The 25268-nt window shown below is 43.0% G+C and overlaps 1 protein-coding gene across 2 annotated transcripts in view; it reads right to left on the minus strand.

Moving 5' to 3' along the window:
* Window positions 1–25268, minus strand: part of CLIP2 (CAP-Gly domain containing linker protein 2) — an 83668-nt gene that overhangs the window by 12440 nt on the left and 45960 nt on the right. The window contains exons 5-13 of one of the 2 annotated variants that reach the window (XM_063297608.1): window positions 23016–23229; window positions 21790–21987; window positions 20359–20462; window positions 19343–19403; window positions 17674–17778; window positions 9833–10777; window positions 4375–4432; window positions 3108–3191; window positions 448–604 (exon numbers count right to left, since the gene is read on the minus strand). In XM_063297608.1, the coding sequence (XP_063153678.1) occupies window positions 448–604; window positions 3108–3191; window positions 4375–4432; window positions 9833–10777; window positions 17674–17778; window positions 19343–19403; window positions 20359–20462; window positions 21790–21987; window positions 23016–23229 (1926 nt within the window). The remainder of the gene's footprint in view (window positions 1–447; window positions 605–3107; window positions 3192–4374; window positions 4433–9832; window positions 10778–17673; window positions 17779–19342; window positions 19404–20358; window positions 20463–21789; window positions 21988–23015; window positions 23230–25268) is intronic. The other variant, XM_063297617.1, reaches the window with a different exon arrangement.

A 25268-nucleotide genomic window follows, 5' to 3' on the forward strand; every position in this document is an offset into this window, starting at 1 on the left:
AATCACACAGGGGAAGGGAGGGAGGGAGGGAGGACATGGGAGAGGAGGGAGGGAAGGAAGGAAGGAAGGAAATTGATCTTTAAGATTCCTTACCATTTTTGCTACTATGGACCTTTCCCAATCTAGTTTTTCTTAGTAATGTTTGGGATGGCAACTCCCTGAAGTTCTAACCTGCTTCGTCAAATGTTGGGAATTCTAGATGTCATCTGGAAGGCTCTACAGACTGAAGTTCTACCACCTCTAGGAAACCCCAGAACCTGCTGCCCAAAGTCAGCCAATGTTTTCCTAGACATTTCCAGTTTTAGAGTTCTACCAAAAATGAGCAGTGACAGTCCCAAGGTTTCCTTGGGACCACTTCTAGATTCTATTATAGAACCCTGAAATCATAAGTGGGGTTCCTAATGCTTGGAATATGCCATCCTTTCTTTGGGTGGAGAGAAGACTGACCTTTCTTTTTTCAATAGCTCCTGGCTGATCAGAACCAGCTGACCAGAAGCATCGTGCGTTTTCCTTGACACAGTTTCTAGATCTGCTTCCAGCCTTTTCTTTTCTTTCAACAAAGAATCCGCCTTCTTGTCAGTGCTCTTGCATCTATTTTCCAATGCTGGCAAACAGAAAGAGAGAGGAGATGGGGGGGAAACAGAAGATAAACTGGACTGGAGCCCTTGGCAAGGCAGGAAGGGGAAGATGTCTGCACAAGTCAGGTTGTGATTTACACATCTGGGGTGGGGAACCTGGGACTTCAACTCTCATAAGTTCTAGCCATCATAGGCAATAGGTCAGAGGCAGGGCAAGTTATCAAGAACTGGAGCAGGAGAGGATGCATCTCTTACACCATAGGCACAATATCATCTAAATCTGGCCACAAACAATCCTACAAGTTGGGGAGGCGGTAAACCACAGCTCACCGGCATTCCATATACTGTATCCCAAAATTCATGCCCTTAAAATTGGCTAATTTCCAGTGACAGGTTTTTTGGTGCAAATATGCCAAAGGAAGTGTAGAAATGGGAATGCTGCTCCTTCATGAGGCAAAATGTATGTATATACAGTGTATCTTTCAATTCCACCAACCAGAAAACAGCCTGAGGTTGCACCACTGAAACTCAACAACAAAATGGCTAAATTTCAAAGCTGTGATTTTGCAGCACAAACATCAAAATAGGCCTGAAAATGGATGACTAAGCCTCTGTGAGGAAAACCATGCCTATTTCTAACTTTAATCCCCACTCAGTCCAATCTCTGGAGGGCAGTGTTTCTCAACCTTGGCAACTTTAAGATGGCTGGCTGGGGAATTCTGGGAGTAGAACTCCACACATCTTAAAGTTGCCAAGATTGGTAAACACTGCTCAAGAGGGTGAGTTGTGAGTTGTGATTCTCCTGGGCAAAAAGATTGCCCCCTTTAAGTATGAAGCAAGAGTATGGAATATCTGGTCCTCCAGGCACTGTTGTACTCCATTTCCCATCAGCCTCAACTAAGGTGGACCATGATCATGCAAGATAGGAGGCTGCATAGAGGCCAGAGGCCTTGTGTATCATCACTCCCCTAGGACATTATATGTGTTTCCTCAAAGTCTACCTCAATTATTCTAGCAGGACTTATTCTCAAGTAAAAATGCGCTGGCCATTTTGAGGCCATGTTGGTAAGGCAATGTTCTGCTCTCAGCCTTCCTCTTGCTTCCATTTTTAAGTATTAACTGTGACATGTATATTTTTGTATCATAGTTTAACCTAACCACTGTAATCTTTCAACAAGAGTCTGTGCTGCTTTGGGAATGCTGGTTAATGGTAGCCTATATAGGTAACCTAGAGGACATTCCATGAGTCAGGCTGAAAAGAATGGGGCTGGATTTGTGAAGAAAGATGGGGTAAAGACTGCCTGTGCCTCTTTTTTAAACCATAGTTTAAAAACATGCACTATTTATTTATTGCCATTATTTTCTATCCCACCTTCCATGATAGCAATGTTCCTACAGTGGCTTACAAGTAATATACATAACTATAATTATAAATATTATTTAAAACAGATTCCTAGAATATTCTAGAAAAGAATTTTCTCAGAACTTTTCCATAGGGAAGTCAGTACTTTGGAGGAAAAAGGTGAGAAAGGAAATTGGATAGTATCCTGAAGATCATCTAGTATAATATTCTCAACATGGTATCCTACAGATATGTTAGATAACAATTCGTACACTTTCCAGCCAGAATAGGCACTAGGTTGAAGAAGGCTGATCAAGCCAACCGTCCTTGTTCACTGAAGGACTCTGCAACTATACCGAGTCAAACGACAATAATCCAATCCAGGGTTCCACAACTTCTCCAGGCTGAGTAGTGCCCTTGATATGCTAGGTGCCCTGCTCCAAAACTAGGTCTGAATTAATTCGATCTACATTTAAATTTATTTAAAATCAAATGCAATACATATGACTACTCTCCAGTTTAACAAATAAAAGTAAGTATTTGTTTAAACAAACCTGCCACACCCCAGTGATGGTAACTTTTTGGAAGCAGTGAAAGAATGATGAAACATAGGTTGGACCCTGCCTTGCACTAAGCCATTATGTGGCTTGCTTTTGGCTTAGTGGGCAGTGTGAGCCTAGCCCGTGTGCTTAGAGGTTTATCTGAATAAGTTAGTATGGTTTATTCAGCAGACCATGATAAAAAAAATCCCCGTGCAGTATGAGAATCTAGACACGAACAAAACGGTTGATAATGGTTAAAGAGAAAATCCATCTCTTAATGTTGTGCACTCCACTCCCCAATACTATAGCAGCAAAAACGAAATAGTGTTTTTAAAAAATCTAGACTTTTCCAGCTCCACGAATTAAAAATGCCCCCCATTACAGATTTCCCCCCCTCTCAAAACATAAAAAACCTTGAACCTATGGAATGAATATAGTAGCCTAGTCTATCCTTCCTTTTCCACCCGATGTGCCTGTTTTCCACATGCAAGGAAATCATTTATTAGGGTTCTTTCTTATAAGATCATCTCTGTTCTGAAGGAATGCAACTTGGACACGGCATAATCTTTCAAACGCACTCCTAAAATGGTTGTGGCTCCAGCAGAATAGTTCCATATTGACCATTGCCAGCCCAATGAGACTTACCACTTACTTGGGCCCTTAGCGTATCCGTCTGGGAGACAAGCGATGATACCTCTTTGTCTTTTTTACTCAATTTGTCCTGGAGATCTGTAGAACAAAAGGAAGCATTGAAAACACTACTTTGGACCCCACCCTCCACCTCACCCCCCATCCGAGCATAGAGTTCTGGGTCCAACGTGTTTAGGAGGATACCAAACGAAGGAAATCTGGCCTGGGAATTCTTTTTCATCAGCCTGCAGGCAAGTCCTCTTCACCAAATTGCATGTTTAGGAGGAAGGCAAAGATAACTTTAGTAGAGACGTAAAAGAATTCTGACATACAGCCTTGCTGGGGGCAAAAGTTGCTGTTTCATTCAAGGCAAATGCAGTGAGAGACAGATGCTAAGAAAAACAAGGTTCAGAGTTACTTTTTTAGATGTATGAAGTAGCTGAGAATTATGTATGTTTCTTAAAGGCAAAAATTTAAGGAATACACATAATTCTCAGCTAGTTCATGCATGCTCACAGAATACAGTAATTACACCATCAGCAGAGAAAGCAGGAGAAACAGCTTCCTACAGAGTGTCACATACCAGCCTCAGCATTTTACCCCTCACAGAAAAGAATTATGCAAAACCAGCTATTTTGTACATCTAAATAAGAAAGGAAGTGCAATCTCTGTGTTTCTACACAGTTTGGCAGACTTTTGAGATTTTTTAAAATTAAAAAACTAGAGAAATTGCCAGACCCAAAATCAATGCCAAAAAGCAGGTAGACTTGCCCCAGGCTACTCACTCAAAATCAGAAAAGAATATTTTTTCTGTGACCTGTAGTTCTTCTAACCCTAACCCTGGGGGTTACAGGCTGGTGGTGCTAAAGTTAGAGGCAGAGCTGAACTAGGACCAGACCACCTTTTTCCTGCACTCTCGGCTACCCTCTATGCGCTCTCCTATCCTTTATCCCTAGGCTAGGGAAGCAGAAGACTGGCTTTGACAGAAGTCTGAGATAACTTCTGGCAGAAGGCCTTTGTCTTCATAAATGTGGGCCGCAGGTTTCCAATTGTTGCGCTAGACATCTAAAGAGCAGCAGAATGGACATACACCAGGGTTGTAGCACAGCAGAAGGTGACACTACAATTTTTGGAAGAGGGGGCTTTTTGTAGTCTGGAGCCCAGCACTTGGATGGAAATGGTCAGTGATGACCCAGGCAGGAACAGAAACTTCAGCCAAATGCAGTGACATTTGTATTCGTTATGTCAAATTCTAAGATCCCAAAATGTGATGCTCTCTTACCTTCCATTGTTTGTTTCATCTTGATCTTTTCTTCTGAAATATCATTTGTTTCAATCATCTAAAGAAATGTTAAAAAAAAGTATGTGTGTGTGTGTGTATGTATATATATATATATATATGTTTATATATATATATATATATATATATATATAAAGACCAGAAGACAGCAGTGGTGATAGATGTAGTGGTGCCAAGTGACAGCAACATCAGGAAGGAGGAGGATGAAAAGCTGGAGAAGTACCAGGGTCTGAAGGAGAAACTGGAGAGGATCTGGGAAGTGAAGGCCAAAGTGGTCCCAGTGGTGGTAGGGGCGCTCGGGGCTGTGACTCCCAAGCTGGGAGAGTGGCTCCAACAGATCCCAGGAACCACATCAGAGCTCTCTGTCCAGAAGAGTGCAGTGCAGTGCTAGGAACAGCTGAGATCCTGTGCAGAACCCTCAAACTCCCAGGCCTACAGCAGAGGACCTGAGGTTGAGGACAACACATACCACCCATAGGGGTGAGAAGGGAATTTGTTTTTTTAATTATAACATGAATTGAATGAAGAATGTGCACATGCATCAGACCTTTTAGAGAACATGCATGTTAGGAGAACTGTGCACATATTCTATCCAACTCACGTAACTTACAAGTCATGTTGGGTTATTATATTTATACCGCTGACCAACAAACGTGCATACTGTCCTTCTTTCAGCATATGCATACGGACTGGGCTATGTTTGAAATCAATTCTATCAGCGCTTTCCATGTGAGTGTGCCTTTGAGTCAGTTTTGACTCCTGGCAACTGCCTGGTCAAATCCCAGCAGTTTTCTTAGCAAGGTTTTTTGGAAGTGGTTTGCCATTGCCTGCTTCCTGGGCTGAGAGAAAGTGACTGGCCCAAGGACACCAAGCTGGCTTTATGCCTAAGGCAGGACTAGATCTCACAATCTCCTGGTTTCTAGCTTGGTGCCTTAACCACTACACCAAACTGGTCCTCTTCCATGGTTATACCTTCCTCTAATTTATGACAGACATGATCAGTTTTATAAATCTCCAGTACAGATCTAATACTTCGCAAGTCTCATTAGCTATTCAAACAAGCTTTGTGACCTCTGAATGAATAAATGAGGCGTATTAATAAAACATACATAAGCTTTCTCCTTTGCACACAGCCATTTCATGGCTTGCAGCAATTAAACCAGGAGTTTTCTATCTAGCGGTAATCACCTATGGATCCAAACTGATCTACAAACGCTCAAATCAGTTCCCTGTCCAAGCCATCGTTTCCAACTTCAACAGAACCTATATAATATTAAATTCACTTCAAATCATGGTTTAATAGCTTGCCTTATTCTAAAGCTGATAACCATTGTTTCCGAGTTCAGATGAAACACAAACTATAACAGATTAACAACAATATTTAATTACGAAGGGACTACATGTGTGAAGTCATTCAGCTTTTTAATAGGCAAGGTTGTAATTATCCAAGCTATGTTATAGTTTGGCTGGAGCTGCATCAGATAAAGCGTTTCTTAGAGCAGCCTTCCCAGTCTGGACTACGAGAATTGTTCAGCCAACATGGCCATTCCTGAGAACTGAAATCTGCAAAACCATTGATCGTATGTATGGAGATTGGTTTTTAGATCAGACCTTGTGATGGCTGTATCTTGTAGCAGCTTGCTGTGTGATGGGTAGGCAAGGGATATATGGCTTTTGTGGGGGGAGGGAGCTAGTTATTTAGTGAGACAGTGCTTGGCTCCTTGGAGGGATGGTGGGGAGGACTCAGATAGTAACATCCTGGTTGTGAGAGGCAAGGTGAGATATGGTAGGAATTTGGGATGGGTCACTCACGTGGAAGACAGAGTTTATGTCTTAAATAAGGATTTTTCAACCAGGGTTTCGTGGGTACCGCGAGAGGTCACTAGGGGTTCCCTGGGAGATCACGATTTATTTAAAAAATTATTTCAAATTTGGGCAACTTCACATTAAGGAGGTAAGTTTCATTCTTAATTTTTAGTTTAAGAACACTGTTCATGCATATATACAAGAGTACCCGTGAAACGAATATAATGATCTTGTAACTTCCGGCCTATATTTGAGCCTGAAAGTGCAGGGGGTCCCCGAGGCCTGAAAAATATTTCAAGGGTTCCTCCAGGGTCAAAAGGTTGAGAGGGGCTGTCTTAAACCAATCCTGCCTTCCAGCCCCCAGCAGTGTTCATCCCCAAGGCCAAGTCTCCAGATCTTCAGTAGCCCTGACCTCTGCTGCTGATACTAAATGCCGGCTGATCTGTAATAAGGCTGCCCTTATCCATGATCTTATTCTGGATGAGACAGCCAACCTGGCATGTATTACTGAGACCTGAGGCAAGAGTGGGGTGTTCCCCTCTCAGAAGTGTGCCCACCTGGGTTTTGCATGTGGTACCTGTGGCTGAAGTTGGACTGTAGGGAGCAGATGGGTTTGTTGTGGTTAGCGCTATACTGAGCTGCTAGACTCCATCATGGAGTTGGTGGTAGAGTTTTCTAACTGCTAGTTCAGGGAGATTTCAGCTTGCTCCCATGTGGTGTAGAGTCTGGAGCAGCTCAGGAGTTCGTGGCCATCAAAGCAGCTATGGATCTGACCCAGTTAACTGAGGACCCAACACACACGTGGGATTTTTTTTTTTTAATCTTGGGACAGTCGCAATGTTTCTCTGTGCCACTGCTAAAATACAAATTATCAGGCTAGAAATCTGCACCTGCCAGAGATAAGAGAGCTTGGGCTGATTCAGTTAGTAGAAAATAAGCAGCCCTTGAAAAGGTCCTTCTTCAGTACCTGGCCAAACACAGATTGAGACCAGAACACAAATGATCAGGCATCAAAGCCAGAGGAGATGAGGCAAAATGCAAGGTCCAAGACACCGCAAAGCAACATACATGCAGGTTGGAACTGAGTTTTGAAGAACTGTTTTCAGCATTTTTCAAAGGGAGGGAGAGCAATGACTAAACCACACTGAGCCTTTGTCCAGGGCACAGCTAAGGCACATCATATCATGCAGGAGCTATGGAGTCTGCTCTCCTGCTAGCACTCCCATATCTTTTAGTTCACCCATCAGCTCTCTGCTCCTGAATCTCCATTAAGCAATTCTGCCTGGGACCAAGGGGCTGAACTTCTGAGTGAGAGAGGTTGTCGATGGGTACAGGTAAGGGGCCCTGGGAACTTTTTTGTTCTGTAAAAGCCGGAGTGGGGTCACTGGCCCTAATACTGTGAAATCTCCAGCAACAGGACTGCTGCTACTAGGTACCTCTGATTCTCCTTCAACCTTATCTTCCCTATCTGAGGACCTGGGCTTCAGCAGGGCTGTAACAGATATGATCTGAAAATGGAGGACTTTACCATCCATCCTTTGCCATGGTTAGATGACTTTCTGATGGCTTTTTGGCTTGCTGCCGCCACTGCCCCCACAGAGAGGTTGGACCTATTTGATTGGTCTGCTAATAGAACTGGATGGGTTTCAGAAGGAGTTTTGGGGTCTTCTTGGGGATCTGGAGACAGTTCAATTGGGGCCTTAGTTGCCATCTGGAATGAGTGGGTATTGAGGGCCTTGGACCGGATGGCTTCTAAGCAGTCTCTCTGTTTGTCAATCCTGGGGGGCTCCCTGGTATTCCAAGCAGTTCTAGGAATTGAAATGGCAGACAAGATGCTATTGAAGGATAACAAAGAAGGAATCTGACCAAACATGTATAAGAGCTCGTGTTAGGCATTACATTGTCATGGTTATGAGCGATAGGGCCTGGCTGTCTGAGGGATTACCATCTCCCATTGCTTCTGCCCATTCAGTAAGATCTGACAGAGTGAGAATGCTCTAGGTCCTGTCTTTAAAAAAAAAAAAAGCTCCCCCCCCCCCCGAACTAGGTTAGGAAATCTGTGCTGCTGTAGGAATTTTATTAATGTGTTTGGTATATTTGTCATGAGTACTGATGGCGAGCAGGAGGGGGCCCCTATCCAGGGGGGAAAACGCATGCGTAGCACTGAGGAGTTAAGCAGCCATTCAAAGAGACACAGATCAGACCCGCCTTAACTTTCGGGGTTTATCTGTCTGGGTTTTTCCCACGCCTCTTCAGTTTGTTAGGATTCTGTTTAATGTAGCAGTAATAAACACTAGAGACCTACTCCTCGTCTCAGCGTGGTTTCTGACTGTTAGGACAATATTACTCTCCAGGGTAGCACCTTTAGTTTGTATGGTATTGGATTGTTTTTATCTCAAGAGCTTCCCAGAGTAGTTTGGTGGCTTATACATTTGACTTATAAATAGATAAATAACCACAGGGAGTACCCACACATTGAGGGAAGCAGACCTACAGGCTATGTGGCTGAGGCCATTTTGGACACGGTGAAACCATCGGGAACACGTACGTTCGGTAATCTCAACTCAGTGGAATCCAACAGAGAAAGAAATCAACTCTGAATGTCTGTATATTGCTATGCTATGTCTCCTTGTTTCTTCTCCTCTGCCTTATCTTCCTACTTCAACCTTCTCAAGCTGCTGCCATTCAGCTATATTCACAATAAATATCCTTATTTTTAAAGCTTTCCACAGTCCTTCCAACATTACCTGTTGGCATATACTTCCCCTTATATCTCTTCTATTCCAACCTGGCCATCTGTCTGCAAACAACTCTATCCATTTTCCCTTACTTTCTCCCTGGAAATATAATATGGTATCTCCCTTTATTTTGCAATTGCTTTTGGATTACTTCCCTAACTGTGCATTACAGTGAAACCTCATTTTAAAGAATTAATTGGGGGTAGGAGGTCTCCATAATTCTAAAAAATTCTTTAAATCTAAGAATATGTAAGTACAATGTAAATTATGTCATCTGAGTAACAATGTCATGAAAATGACATAATTGATAGAAATGATATTTATGTAATCATGTGAGTTTCATAAATTACAATAGCATATTATTATGCAAATGATAAAAAATACAATTAACTTTTGTCCATCGCATGCAAACTCTGGAAAATCAAGATTTTATTGTAACTAAGATTTAAAGTGATAGGCCACCATTCCAGTCTGCTCTCCTTCCTCCTCCTATATATTTCCTCAACACTCTGAAATAGTTTGTAAGTTCTCAAGGGAAGAACTTATTTATCCTACTTCACTTCATAAGGAGCAATGAACGCTGATTCACTAATTTAATTTATGAATTAAATATAGTCCATGAAGTGGAACCTTGAAGACGGCCAAGGCCATAAGTTAATCAATATGCATTGATGCTTGAACTTCCTCTTGAAGGAATCCAAGCTGTCCCACACAGTGGCCAGTTTGGGGGGAAAAAATCTAGCCAACAGTTTAAGCTGTTTAAATTCTTGTATTTTTTAACTTATACATTAATAAGCAAAATAAAAAACAAAGAGAAAAGGTAAGGAGCCATCACACATTTCTTTTAACAAGCAATAACTAATCATGCACACTGGCCATTTAACTCAAACACTCACATTGGTGGGTTGGGAAGGGTGGAGTGGCTCTGTGGAGTGCAATTTGTTCTCCAACACAAGAACCTTCTCCTGCAACCGCTGAATCTCTTGTTTACTCTGAGCCTCAGTCTTCTGCAGTGTCTCATAGTCCAGCATCTTTTTTTCAGCCAAGGAGATCTGCTCTTTTAGGAAAGCTATGGCTTGTGCCTGGTCTTTGTAATCACTGTGTAGCTTCTCCAGCTCATGGACTCTGAGGTCTGCATCCCGACACTTATCCTTCAGGTCCTGAAGTTCCATAAGCTGCTGGTTTGTTTTGGTTTCCAACTGGATCTTCCAATTGTTGTTACTTTCTTCCATTTCCTCCTTGACTTCCTGTACCTTCAGCTTAAGACTTTCCTTCTCTTTAATATGAACTGCCATCTCAATGTCATGCTTGGCTTTTAGATTCTCTAGCTCTAATTGGTGCTCTAATTTGACACTTTCGACTACAGCTTTCAGCTCCACTATTTCCTTATGCTGGCTGTCAGGGCCTGTGTTCAAAGTAGCCTTGAGGTCCTCCAATGACTTCTGATGGTCTGATGCTAATGTGTCCAGCTTTGACTTCCAGTTGTCCATCAAGCCCATGTTCTCATTGGTGGCCTGCTGAACTTTTTGCTTGAGGTCCACAATTTCTTGGGAGTATTTTTCATTGAGGGCTTTCAACTTCTCAACCTCCTGCTGATGCTTCTTCAAAGTCCTCTCATACTTCTCTTTCAGTTGAATACTCTCTTTCTGGTGCTCCTTGTTGGCTGAGAACAGCTGGTCACGTAAGCGGAGAGCTTCAGTCTGCAGGCCCAGGCTGTGGTCTGGAGACTCTGGCTGATGAGAATTCTTTAAACATTGCCGCAACTCCTCAACTTCACTTTGCCTTAAGGTCAGCTCTTCCTCGAGCTGAAGGATTCTTGACTTCTCTGCCACCGTAGTTAACTGAAAGAGATTATTAAAAAGATGCAAGCATACAGTTAGAATCAGTGCTTGCATTTTCATATGCACTTGTGGGCAACCTGCAGCCCTCCAGTTGTCATTAGAATACAGCTGCCCACCATCCATCCCAAAACATTGGCTAGGACTGATGGAGTTCAGCAACATCTGGAGAGCCATAGCTTCCCTGCTCCTGTAAATCCTAGAGCTTCTTCACTCATTGTGGATGCTTTCTCTTTTTTAAAGTATATTACCAAGATATTCTAAGTATGCATAGGCGTTAATCAGCCCTTCCCAATCTGGCGCAGTGCTAAAGGGCAGTTACAGACTACAGAATTCCTAGTCTGTAACTGCTACAGTATGAATGCAATAAATGTTCACACAACACACTCAGTGTGGTTTTCTGGGTTCACAAAATACACTGAGCGTAAACTAGCAAATGGCCTGTAGTTACAATAAGTTACATCTTAACCAACTTGCCTAAATAAATTATGCAAAAGCATTTTGTGTGAACAGAGCCAAAGTGCTGGAATCACTAACATCATACAGCCTGGACAGCAGAGAGTAATTACAAGCATCTTAAGCAGCACAGTGGAATTTTTTGCTACCACATGTGTGAAAAAGCTCTTAGTAGAGGAATTGCAACTTACAAATACCTATGCAGTGGAAACAGACTTCATTCTTTGGAGGCTTTGGATTTTTGTTTTGTTTTTGCACCAGGGTAAATTTTCCATTGAGGGAGCTTTCTTTTTTTCTTTCTTTTGGAACTAGGCCAGGTTCAATTCTGCGCCTTGCGGTTTTCCAGAGAGCAGTAGGAAAAACTCTTTTGCCTAGAAACATCACTGCTTCTCCTTAAAAATAAAAAACGGTCTGTGTACCAGTCTCCTGCAATCTGGCAGTCTCCATATGCGTGGGGATGAGAATCCCAGAATTTACAGTAAGAACGGCCACTGGAAAAAATGAGTGGGAATGAGACAGCAGAGTTGTAAAATGGTAGGATGGCATGTACCAATTCAGACATCTGGTGGAGGCCACAGCTGAGATATCTTCACAATCCATAAGGATACAGCTTGTCATGAGAAGAAAACTGGCATCACAGGGATAAAATCTTTCCTCCTGCTGTGCTTGCTTAAATCAAAATAAAACAAGTTTTTCTTCTTCCTAATGCTATGTCAAAGCCTACTTTGCAGTTTCTAAAAAATTACTTCCTTGGAAAAAGTGTTTCCTTTCTTCTTCTCAAGGAGCTTGAAAATGTATTTAGAAATGCTTTGGGGCCGATTTCTGAGCTTAGGGTTATTGTTAATGGTGGCAGAGGGTGCTCTACTGGAGATGTTGTCTTCTGTGGCATCTCCTTCCATCACTCTGTAGCCTCCCTGGCTACCCACTCTTCCTAATCTGAAAAGTTCCTTAGGAAGAGCTCCCACTGATGTTGTACCTTGGGATTCGATGGAAGGGTGGGAAGGCAGGGAGGCTAGTAGTATACAACAAAAGAAAGGATATTGACATATACACTTTGGCCCCTTTGTAATTAAATAAATGCAAGCATACAACACTTTACCCATAAAAATTTAAGTGACATCTCTTCCCCTTTAAAAGGAATTTTTAAAAACAAATTCTTTTTTCTCAGATTGAATATCAGTAGAAAAAAATGCAAAATATGTTTCCTGCACAGCATTTGTTTTCTCTTTGCTTAGAGCAGTTTCTCAACCTTAGCAACTTGAAGATGTGTGGACTTCAACTCCCAGAATTCCCAGATGAACATGCTGGCTGGGGAATTCTAGAAGTTGAGGTCTATGAATCTTCAAGTCGCCACGGTTGAGAAATACTGGCTTAGATAAATCTTTTCTCCCCTCCCCACAAAAACTCAGCCACTTGCAGCCTGAAATGACATGGCTGAGCCCCCCAAATTAGGATTCCATGGCACCATTCTGCTGCATGTACAAACCCAACCTTGGTGTGATGCCGCAATGCAAAATATTGGCCATAGTCTATCTTATCTATTAACGCTGCCTTCTCATGTACTATCTTCACCGCCTATGGATCAGTGTTTCTCAAACTTGGCAACTTTAAGACATGAGGACTTCAACTCCCAGAATTACCCAGCCAGCATGCCCAACTGGCTGGGGAATTCTGGAAGTTGAAGTCCACATGTCTTAAAGTTGCCAAGTTTGAAAAACACTGTGGATTAAACACCTCAAGACTGAGTGTTTTGCAGGGCCGCTGGGCAGCTTTTGGCAACTTGCTTCTTCAGTCCCAGCATTCTCCATCTTGAAAACAAAAACCTTGGTGGCTTTTTGTTTAGCATAGTGAGTTGCTGAAAGTACAGAGCAAAGTAAGAAATAAAATAAATGCCAGCATTCTTGTCAACTGATATATATCAGATTATTTCATAGGGCTATTAAAAGGCATTTCAACTCTCAGCCCTAACCTGCTAAATTGGATAATGTCAGATTTGGGTTTGCTCAATTGTTCCATAGTCACTGACTCTTTGCTCGCCACATGGCTTACCCTGGTGTAAAAGGAAGTATAAGCAGCCAACCCAGCCACCCACCCAACCTATGGAAATTGGTTAGAAGTCATTAACAGAAATGTTCAAAAGGAATACGTAAGGAATGGTGCTTGATGTATAAGCAAACTGCTGACCATGGTTAATGTTTAATGATGGGCTTAGAAGCAGCTGGGAAACTGATGGGGCGCAGCACATTTGGTTTATGAATCATGGTAAAAAGGAAAGAGAGAGAACTGGAAGGCTGGCATATTCAAGGGTATAAAGTCTGGCAACACGGGCTGCTCCACTGAATGGAAGCACCAAATGGACACCAATGCTAGCTCTAAACATGTTAGAGAGGGACTCAAAAGTTTCTGATCCAACCTCTGCTTGATACAGGAAACTCCCAAACACAGCTACAAATCTGAGGAAACAGCAAGGGAGCGTCTGCCTATCTGTCACACAATAATCAATGTCCCTGTTGAGCGGCTCTTAGGTCTCCAAATGTTTCTTATAAGGTTCATCTGAAATCTACTGTCCTCTAACAAAATCCCATGAAATGTAATCTGATCCTTCGGGGCAGCAGAAAGTAAACCTCTGCCTCTTCCCATGTTGACCGCAGCAGACCACACTGATTAGTTCATAGATGGTGAACCTTTCGGGCCTGGCATGTCAAAAATTCGGAAAATGCCTAACCTGATTCTGCTGGCGTGTCACTCCATCCGAACATTATTGTTATTGTTAGTTATTATTATTGCCCTCTTGTGAAAAGCCGGTTCCTGGAGAAGCCGCTTGCAATTTGTGCAAAGGGGTGCAAAGGGGCACCTTTGAGTGAAAGGGGGTGCTTTTGCTGGCTTTGCGAATTTGCAGGCAGCTTCTCCAGGAACCGACCTCGCACGAAGGGGTAATAATAATTATAATTATAATTATAATATCCCCCTCACGCAAAGCTGGTTCCTGAAGAAGCCCCTTGCAAATTGCAAGCGGCTACTGCCGGAACCAGCTTCGCACAAGACGGGGCAGGAGGTCGGCCAGGTGAGCTGGGATGGCGCAGCACAGGGCAGCAGGGGTCTCGGAGGTGGCGAGGGCAACCCTAGCTGGGACTGGGCTGGGGCGGCTGCAGCTTCCCGGGGTGTGGCAAGCAGCCCCAGAGCTGCGTGGTTCTGGGGCTGCTCGCTGCCCCGCAAGGCAGGGCGGCCAAAAGGGCAGAGATGGGGGCGAGATAGGCAGGTGGGGGGAGTTGCAGTGCCTTTTGTTCGTTCAGTTTCTTTGGTAACTCAAACAGGGAGAACAGTTGTTGTTGGGTGTTGGTGAACGCTGGCGGGTCACCCAAAACGTCATAGGTTCTCCATCACTGGATTAGTTTGTAGATGCTAATCTTAAAACAAGCCACATTATGTCTTAGTGGGATAGAGGGACCTTATCAAGAGAAGGCATTTTCCTAAGCCAAATCAGATCCACAACATCCTCTTCTTCTCAGAAGGATTATTAAGAAACAAAGTAAATTGTGCAGAACTCTTTAAGATTCATTCTGTCATGAGTGAGGATGGCCAGCAGGGGGCTCCCACCCAGACTGTCAAGCGCATGCGTAGCACTGAGGAACTGGTCAGCCATTCAAAGAGACACAGATCGGGACCGCCTTAACCCTTGGGGGTTATATGTCTGGGTTTTTCCCACGCTTCTTCAGTTTGTTAGGATTCCTGTTAAGTACTAGCAATAAATATTAGAGACCAGTTCCTTGTCTCAGTGTGTTTCCTGGTAGTTAGGACACATTCACTCCCAAAGCATGCTTTCTGCAGAATCCCAAAGAGCCAAGCTCCATTCCCATGGGATTCCTCGACTGGTGAGAAGGAGCAAATTGGCTTTAAAACCAAGAACCTTAAGAACAGGGATCAATACTTTTAAGTTGCCCCTAAACAGTTAACATCTGGACAGCAGAGAGCAGCAGTACCACAAATGACACTTTTCTCCATGACAAAAAGTTGTACCCCTGCATTTTGATCAACATCTGCCTTTCAGAAATTATTTCTGAATTATACGTATGAAATTATACCTATGAAATAGTATAGCCCAGTTTCATGTGTATAGATATCACCTCCTATACTGTTTTGTGATAATTTTTAGCTTTTTTGGAGGGAAGAGGGGGTAATATCGGCATAAAATGATTTATTTCTATTTATGTTACTGAAATTATATTCCACTTGAACCCAGTAGCTTGAGGTGACTTTACAAATACTTAACAATAATTCACATTGAATCTAACAGTTAAAATCATAAAAACACTAGGATAAAAACTCCAAAGGGCTGTATAAATGAGCCACTTCCCCAGTTTTGTATACGGAGATAATGAAATAAACCAACAGAAATTGAATAGGACAGTATCGTTTCTCTATATGTGAGTACCATGGCTAGTAACAGAATACATCCCTGATCTCAACAGTAAACAGAGGCAACCCTATGGCTAAATCCTGACACCATCAGAGGTGAAAATCACAAATTAAAAATATTGCGTATAGTAACGGCTTCCTTTCATTTAAAAGATACTGCAAAATTTCACAAAAGATTTATAGATGGGTATAGTGGTTGGTGCAGCTGCAAAGTGTTGGGCTAGGACCAGGGAGATCTATGTTCCAGTTAATCACACCTTCGGTCAGAAATTACTGGGTGACTTTGGGCTTCTCTCGTTCTCTCAGCCAATATAGTGTAGTGGAGTAGATGCTGGATTAGGAGTGGGAAGATCCAGGCTCTAGTCTTCCCTCAGCCATGGAAGCTGCCTCAGGGACTTTGGGACAGTCCCAAGAGCCAGTGTGGTGTACTGCTGGAAGTGCTGGACTACAAGCAAGGTGCCCCATGTTCTAGTCAACCTTCAGCCATGAAAGCTCATAAGGGACTGACTTTGGGCCGGTCCCTCTCTCTGAGCCCAACCTACCTCAGAGGGTCCTGCTGCGGGGATAAAATGAAGGGTAATCTCCATGGAAGCCACCTCAAGCTCTTGAAGGAAAGGTGGCATATAAATCTAATGAATAAACTTTTTGAAGAAAAAAATGGCACCCAGGCGCTATGTCTAACTATGGGATTAAGCATTAGGCGTGAAAATACAACATCCTGGAGGACTGAGCCCATATCCAGAATGCTTGGTTTTAGTTACTGAGAGGGACTTTTATTTGGAGAGTTTATATTTTTTCTGGATCCTGTGCGGAATTTAGGTAAAATTACCAAGACTCCAAAACAGTCTAGAAAAAGCAGCAGAGATATCTTGAACTTTCCCTGAAGCCTGATGGCATTTTTCAGTGCATGGTGACATCATGAGATTCTATTAATGTGCCCAAAGACCTGTGTATCCACTATACCTGTCTGCAGTTTGACTGGGCCTTTCCAATTCCCCTTCCCCTTGGATGACTCCATAGGGACAAAAGCAGAATACCAGGCATGAAATAGACTCAAGGCCTTGAATATGACTTGACGGCACATGATAGACAGTGCTTGAAAGCCTAGTCTGAGTTAGTACCAGAATGGGCAATTATATAGGATCCTCTTGTACTCTAGGATCCATGATCAAAAATGGGCAGGCTACTGATGAATTAGATTAGAATAAATTAGATGAAAAAGGCACAGCAAAAAGAGATCTTCTTCAAGGACCCAGCTTTATCCCAGTATCTAATACCATCCCTTTGGATAAGAATACTGATGCCTACATGCTTGTTTTTACCATGCATTCCAAAATGCTGGACCTGTAACTGCAGAATTTAGTTATGATGCAGAATTCCTGGGGGCCCAAACAACTCTGCAATGGTGATGAGTGAATACAAGTTGCCATTTACCAAGTGCCAATTCATGTGCAGAGACTTGCATGGAAAGCTAGCTGGTGAGGGGTTCCAGACAAGGAAAAAGAGGATGAATTGTACCACCTCTCTGCTTTCCAGCTGGGTGAGATTGCAAGGTTAGAGACAAAAGAACGGTCTCCTCTTCATGGGATACCACCCTAATCGACACAGCCGCTTGCAAAGCCACATAGAATGCCTATCATCTGGTAAATAGCTTTCTGTATTCAACCAATGATTACTGTTAAACTGGATGATGGATGGCAAAATCAGTCAGATCCAAATGATACGCATGAAAAGCTGCAGAGTAGAAATCAAAGGAAAGATTTGTCTCACAGACAAAGAAGGCAAAACTGCGAAGTGTTACGATCTCCAGAAAAGTGGAGAGGGGATTGTGGGGAACAGGGGAGGAGCTGCAAAACAGAATATTAACATGAAACATGGAAGCTCAAATCAAAAAGGGGATTTTTTAAATTAAACAACAACGACAACTGAAGATCTAAAGGAAGTATCAACATAGCCAGCAAGCAACTTGAACTGCAGGCATTGGCTCGCATGAGGTGGGGCAGCAAAGGGGGGGGTATGTGGATTACCCTGCTGTCCTCCAATTCCCTGAGAAGCTTTGCTGCCTGCGTCTTCTCAAACAGGAGGCTCTGTTCGAGCTCCCGTATTCGGGCATGCTCCAGCTGCGTCTGAGTCTGGTCACACATCAGCAAGGAAACCAAAGGGAGAAAAGAAAACAAGTGGGAGAAAGAGAGTAGAGAACAAGGGAATAATAATAATAATAATAATAATAATAATAATAATAATAATAATGGAGATGCCTGCGATGTTATCTTCTTCAGGATACAGGGTGAAGAAAGACAGTTCACAAAATAGGGGTGGGAAGAAGGGCAAGGTTGGCAAAGACAGGGACAGCCATCCAAACAAGATACAACGTGGAAATGCAAGAGAACCGAAAGGCAGCTTTCAAGTCAATCCTCTTCACAACTGCAAACACACACATAAACTGTTAAATACATCTGTGTACGTCTGTCATGGCACAATCCAAGTTGAATTCCCCTCCCGCTGCAAATGCCTGCTCCAGAGAGTCTCCTCCTGAGTCAGTTCTTGTTCTGGAGACAGGATGCACCGCCACAATTCATGTCAAGTCCATCTTAGAAGGACACTGAGCCTGGGAATTGCTGCCAGCTCAGACTGCACTGCTCACCCCAAAATCATTATTAAAGAACCATTTAGTCAGATGCTTCAGGGGAGCAGCCCTTAAAAAGCAGTGATTTTGGGAGTATCTTCTTTGGATCAATCCTAGTGTGCACGAGCTATTCACCCAGGGAGCATAACACAAAATCGATTGTGGCAATTTATGTGGCTTTGGACCATGAGCTGACCAAAATTAGGATACATTGAATCAGCCTGTTTGACCAGGTCAGGCTGCCAGCAGATCTGCATATATGCTATATTAATTGATGCTTAATATGCATTCCCTTTTGAATTAAATCTAATTTTAATGTCTCTGGGAAGAGGTATGAGCAATCCCTTATAACAGCCTTCCCAAAGCTTGTGCCTTCCAGATGCACGGGAACCAGTCTATCATGATTGCTAGTGAATGAAGGGAGCTGAAATTCAACACATGAAGAGCATTAGTGCATTTGCTTGGGAGCAAGTCCCACAGAAATCAATAGGGCTTAGTTCCAAGTAGACATGCATAGGATGGCACTGATAACCATTCAAAACAGCAAAACCTCTCCTAGAAGAAAGGCGAAGACAAGAATCCCGTTGGTTTTTTATATAGTCTTTGTTCAATAAGAGTACAGAAAGTGGAGTAAGCTGGAAACACCATTTCCCCTACTTGCTAGGACCCAAACAAATGCTGTTTAAATTAGAAATAAAACTAGAATGATAAAAATGGGAAGTGCCCCTATGTGATCTTCACACATGCTTGTGATTTGATCTGCGTGTCAGTTTACTGAGCCAAACAAGTTCCAAAATGGTCAAAAATAAACGAACAAAAATTAGCATCCTTCAATTATTGACTATAAAAGTGGACTAGTCATATTCTCTGCAGGACACCCCTCAAGGTTATTTTGCCTATAATAACAAAACACCCCTAACAGCCTGCATTGGATCATTCATTAGCTGATCAGCACTTCATTTATTAAAAGGTGATGAGATGAGAAGGCATCAGAAGAGGGGAGACCGCTGATGCTTCAGGCTACTATATATATTCTAATAAAGAATGGCCACGGCCACGCTGTTGATTACCTCCAAATCTCCCTTTGTAATGGATTCTTCCTCAACTCGGAACTGCAGATCCTCCACCTTCCTGTTAAAGAAGGGGAAAAAAGGGAAAAGTCAGAAGAAAGTGATCACGTGGAAAATCCCCCAAAGTTATTATATCCATTCTCTTACATCTTTTATCTCAGATTATGAAACGGAACTCAAACAAGCTGTTTGAAGAATCATCAGCACTCCTAGTCTTTTTTTTTGGGGCGGAGGGGTCACTTTGAATCAGTTTTGACTCCTGGTGACTGCTTGGACAAGTCCCTGCAGTTTTCTTGGCAAGATTTCGGAAGTGGTTTGCCATTGCCTCCTTCCTAGGGCTGAGAGCGAGTGACTGGCCCAAGGTCACCCAGCTGGCTTTGTGCCTAAAGCAGGACTAGAATGCACAGTCTCCCAGTTTCTAGTCTGGTGCCTTAACCACAATATCAAGCTGGCTGTCTCCTACTCCCTGGCATGTTAAAGGTGATCCTTGGTTAACGACCACTTGTTCAGCAACTGTTCAAACTTGCAACAACTCTGACGAGTGCTACTTATGACCAGTACTTGGTGTTCCCTGTGGTCACGTGATTGCAATCTGGGTGCTCAGTGCCCAGCCCACAATAATGATGTTGCAGAGTCACGCGGTCACCATTTGTGACCTTCTTTGCTGGCTTTCGGCAAGCAAAGTCAATGGGGAAGCTGGCAGGCGACCACGTGACGTCCTCACTTAACGCCCTGCAGTGATTCGCTTAACCACAGCAACTGGGAGTGCTGGGATTGCCATTGCTAAGCGGCACAGTCATGTGACTTCATGCTTTATAACTGCACCACTTAGTGATGGCAATTCTGCTCCCAATTGCCATCATTAACTGAAGACTACCTGTACAAGACAACCCACTTCAATATAGATATACTAAGTCACCAACCTTGATTATCTGCCTGCTCCTGAGCAGACAGGGAGCCATATTTCACTCACGCCATTCTATTTTCAACTCTGCACCCCCTCAAACTGTGGATACCTTTTCTCCTCTTCTAACTGGTTCAGCAACTCTACTTTCTCCTTTTGCGTGCCATCCAGCAAGGCCCGTGCTCTCTGCAAATTTCCTTCTGCTTCAGTGACATACTAAAAACGAAACAAAAAAGAAAGCCCAATCAGTGTTATAGCATTGTACAGATTACGCGCAGATACAATTTCACTACTCTTACCCTTTATTCATGCCCACTGAGAAAATGAAAAATGAAATGACCAAACGTAGGATGAATGAAGCTGGCAAATATTAGATTTGTATTTTCCCCCCCAGAAGCTCAGGAGACATTCAGCAAGGCAGCCTGGCAATTCCCCATTCCAATACCAACCAGAATGGGGCAGACCGACTTAACCATTTTGTTCAATATCTGATAAACTCTGCAAAAATTTCCTGGTGTTCTAGAAGTCTACCTGCAGCCTTGCTAGTGTGTGTGCATGCGTGCACAAATGTGTGTGGAGCATGGAAGTGCATAATCTCAATCGGAACAATAGCAGTACAGGTTCAATCCACACGGTCAAGGCTGAGAGCAGAAGGTGGGCAACATCCGCAAGACCACCTATTGATTATTCACCTTTAGAGCTGTGTTTCCCAACCTTGGCAACTCCCAGGTGTGTGGACTTCAACTTGAAGAGTTCTCGTCAGTGACCCTGCTGGTTGTGGAACTGTAATGGTATGCGGGAAAGACCTTGGGAGACGGGGCAAAGAGATGCTGCCTAGGGAACGGTCAGGTAAGAGAAGACATACCCCGCAGCTGCGTGGAGGGTGAAATAAGAGGCTCAGAAGGGACCCTCCCTAAGTTCTTGGGCTGTAAGGGTGATAGCAGGAGAATTGTATTTTCAGACTTGCAAGATTCTGTTAATGTAGCTTTACAATAAAATAGAATTAGTTTATCTGGTCGTGTTTTCTGTCCAGGCTACCTGGCAAGGCTGACATCAGGGTCCCTTCTGAACCTCTTGCTCTGCCCACTATGCAGCTGTGGGCTATACGTTCTCTTACCTGACCGTTCCCTAGGCAGCATCTCTTCTCCCCGTCCCCCAAGGTCTTTCCCACATACCATTACAGGAATTCTGGAATTTGAAGGCCATACATCTGGACATTGCCATCCTCTTACTTTTCTTCGCTTTGGCTGGGCTGGTGGATGGGAAACCAATCCGGATGACCTTATGGATAGGAGCAAAGAGGCCAAACTTTGGTGGGCACTGAAAATATCTGGAGATGAAAGAGGGACATTGCCTGCTTTAAATGAAAGTAGTGAACAATAAACAACAAATGATTATTTTTGCTAATAATAATGGACCTATTTTGTGCTTGCAAACAGAAATCATATTTAGTGCTTAATAATGAATGACCCATAGTGTTATAAATCAAATGCTTTCCCTTCCTGGCTTCCTGTTCGGTTCTCACCTGCACAGGTCTACCTACCTGCTCGTGCTGAGCTTTCAAGATGGCAATCTCCTTCTCCACCTCACATATGCGGCTGGTTGCCTTAGCAACTTCGGCGCGTTCCAAGTCTCGCTCAGCCAGGAGCTGTTCGATGTGCTGCTGCTTCTCCTTCAATGCTTCCTGAAGTGCCGTTGTGCCAGAGATCTTCCGGGCGTAGCGAGAAGAGGTCTCGGTCAGCTGCAGAGGGAGCGTTGGAAAGCCATGATGGAGAAAATTCAGTCAGCCCTTTTCTTCACGTCTTTAACATTGCCGCAAAACTGAGCATTGAAATACAGCCTGAACACACAAATGCATTTAAGCTGGACAGGATGGGCTCTTCTCTTCCCTTTCCTGCCTAATCTGTCCTCAAAATCCACCACTACCATATTGAGCTTTGGATGCAAATCTGGGAAGGAGAGAAATGAAAATGGTGTTGAAAGCAGTCAGGCCAATGAAGGCAGGCTCAGCAATTGAATTCACACACTGCACTGTGTTAAATTGTACCTTTGATGGGTTTTTGCTTTGAATGTTATGTGATTCCAACCACTGTGGCTTGGAAATCATGATTCATGGCTTAGGGCTCTCTGTGTCCTCAGCCAATTGTGATTTATTCCTTAAATCATAGTTAACAGGAAATGGATTAGTGCCATGTGTGAACCCAGTCACCCTTTCTCTTTGATCATATGTACTGCCAAGAACAATAGTTTCTGAGGGAGGCCATCGTGGAGGAACCAACATGGCAGTAAGTCCCAGCTTGTCCATCTCTCTTTCAAAAACTTGTGTTCCTGAGAAAAAAGAAACCAATCATAGGCAAATCTCTCTAAGACAGTGTTTCTCAACCTTGGCAACTTTAAGATGTGTGGACTTCAACTCCCAGCCAAGCTGGTTGGGGAATTCTGGGAGTTGAAGTCCACACATCTTAAAGTTGCCAAGGTTGAGAAACTCTGCTCCAAGATATACAATATATTTGGGCAGCAGCCTTTGTATCATCTTTCTCAAATAATGGGAAGGGAATTGCAACCTGTCACTCAGTGACACTATAACTAGAGCTTAGATGATCACTGAAAAGGCAGTTTAGAAAAAGGAGGACAAATGACATCATATGCATCAAGACATCATCAGCTACATCTGTGATGATCACATAATTCATGGCACCTGCATGACTACATCATGATGCATGTGACATCATCAAGGCTTGTTCTGAATCCCCATAAGCTGAACCTTACCAGTCCACTCCGGCTAGGCCTTCCCCCAACAGAGGAGGCCACGGAACTGACAGAGCTGATGGATGAGCTGCTGGGACTGTGGGTCAAGGCTGAGACACCCATGGCCATCCTCTTACTTTTCTTCGCTTTGGCTGGGCTGGTGGATGGGAAACCAATCCGGATGACCTTATGGATAGGAGCAAAGAGGCCAAACTTTGGTGGGCACTGAAAATATCTGGAGATGAAAGAGGGAGATGATTTTCAAGCAATTTTCCAGCATAAAACACTTCCAATTTCACATTCTCTTCTCTCACGGAAAACTACTGTAATTGTCAGTGAATCTAACATGCTTCACAGAGATTAGCCAGGCCAAGAACGTGCAACCCTTTTTGGATTATGAGTCACAGTTCCATCGGTGGGTGGACTGGTTCAAAGAAGCTTGATCTGATTAAATAGTATTAAAGTTAAATCCAGTTAATATAATTACTCTCTGTGTATTTAATGATTTCTTCTTCAGCCATATTAAAAAGTTCAAGAGTGATTTTTGAATTATTTTAAATCCATTATCAAAGCCCAACTGAGCTTTATGAATAGATAAAATAAAGCGTAACTTCGATGTGTGGATTTATTTACAGTAGACTGTACTCTCATTGTTAAATCTGTATCTACCCCCGCTTTGTCCTCAAAGTGTGACATCTGATGCAAATATCACAAGGATCAGGACTTCTGGAGTATAATAATTTGCAGTTCATTTTACCCTTCCAAGAGACATCAAAGAGGCTAATAATTTACAAAATATAACATACAGGTATTTCAAAAGGCAACCAAAAAATATGAAGAAAATACCTGATAATCAAAACACTCAATGAACTTACACATTAAATTTGCAGTCTGGTATTTAATTGTAACACTAAGTAAATTAAAAAAGATTATTTCGATTTATTTTTATTGGTAATTTTATGATGACTTCAAAACCATCACATGTTTCCAGAGCAGCTTACAACAGATCCAAATCATATAAAATGGTGAAACAATTAAAATGCCCAATAAAGCATAATAATTAAAGTGCACAGTATTAAAACAATAATGGCAATATAAAATCTGTAAAAGCTATATTAATAAACAACAAAGAGATAATAAAATAGTCCTCTTTAATTTAGCCTTCACTCTCTCTCTCTCTTCTTATTTTTCTGGCAATATACTAGCCGGAGTTTTAAAATCTGCCGTCTTCTGGATGTGTTGACTTTTCCTTCCCATTATCCTCTGTTAAGACAGCCAGTGGCCACTCTTGCTAGGAGTGATGGGATCTGTAGTCACCCAGCACCTCCAGAGAGCCTTAAGTTTAGGAAAGTTATAGAAGATGAAGATTTTGAAAGCCAAAGATATTGGAAAAGGAGAAGAGCTGCTGTTGCATTTCCAATGGCTAGAAGGCAAAATAATTGCAGCTTTTCCCAAAAAAGAGAATGAAAACCAAGGCAAGCCTCAGAAAAATAGGGGGGGGGTGGAAATCACCAGTAATATGATACGGCAGTAAGTAGTGAAAAAGCAAGTGAAGATTTTTATAGTCATGCCAAATCATTTGCCCAGATGTGAGCAGCTGTTCCAGAATGTTGCTTCCAATTTGTAGGAGCACAAGCACACAGAGCTGGCAGCAATCCCAAGCTGTCTGCCCACAAAGAGGGAGGAATTGCTCAAGCACATCATAGGAAGCTGAAGGAAGACTCTGCCATGCAGAAGAGAAGAGGCCAGCTTTGCAAACAGCTGCTTCAACCTGCCTTTTCCAAATAAATACAGAAATACTTGTTTGGATGCTTTCAACCAGATGCCGAGAAAAGGTAGGGGTTCCAGTGGCATACACATTTCCCTGCCAAGTCTTCCTTGGTCTTCCATACTGCATAATGAGAGAGCTGTCACCAGGCCCGCCTTCTCTAACCTGGTGCTCTCCAGATGTTTTGGGGCTGCGATTCCCAGAATTCATAGCCATAACCTCCTCATTATCACAGCCCTTAATTTGCAATTTGACTCAGTCTACAAATCTAATCCTGCTGCCCTTGAAAGGCTGAAGAAAGTTACCAGTGTAAGGGAAAAACAACAACAAGAAACTGAATGATGCATCCATGCAGGGCTGAGTCATTGACAAAGTCTATCTGATGGGTATCCTCAGGTCAACTTGGTGACAGCAGTGGATCCGCTACATCTGTACTGCTGAGTGCCAAGGAGCCTGGACACCACTTTTATTTTCCACCATGGCCACAGCACCCATTGCACCAGGGC

Source organism: Candoia aspera, chromosome 1 (assembly GCF_035149785.1).
Source record: "Candoia aspera isolate rCanAsp1 chromosome 1, rCanAsp1.hap2, whole genome shotgun sequence".
Lineage (NCBI taxonomy): Eukaryota > Metazoa > Chordata > Lepidosauria > Squamata > Boidae > Candoia > Candoia aspera.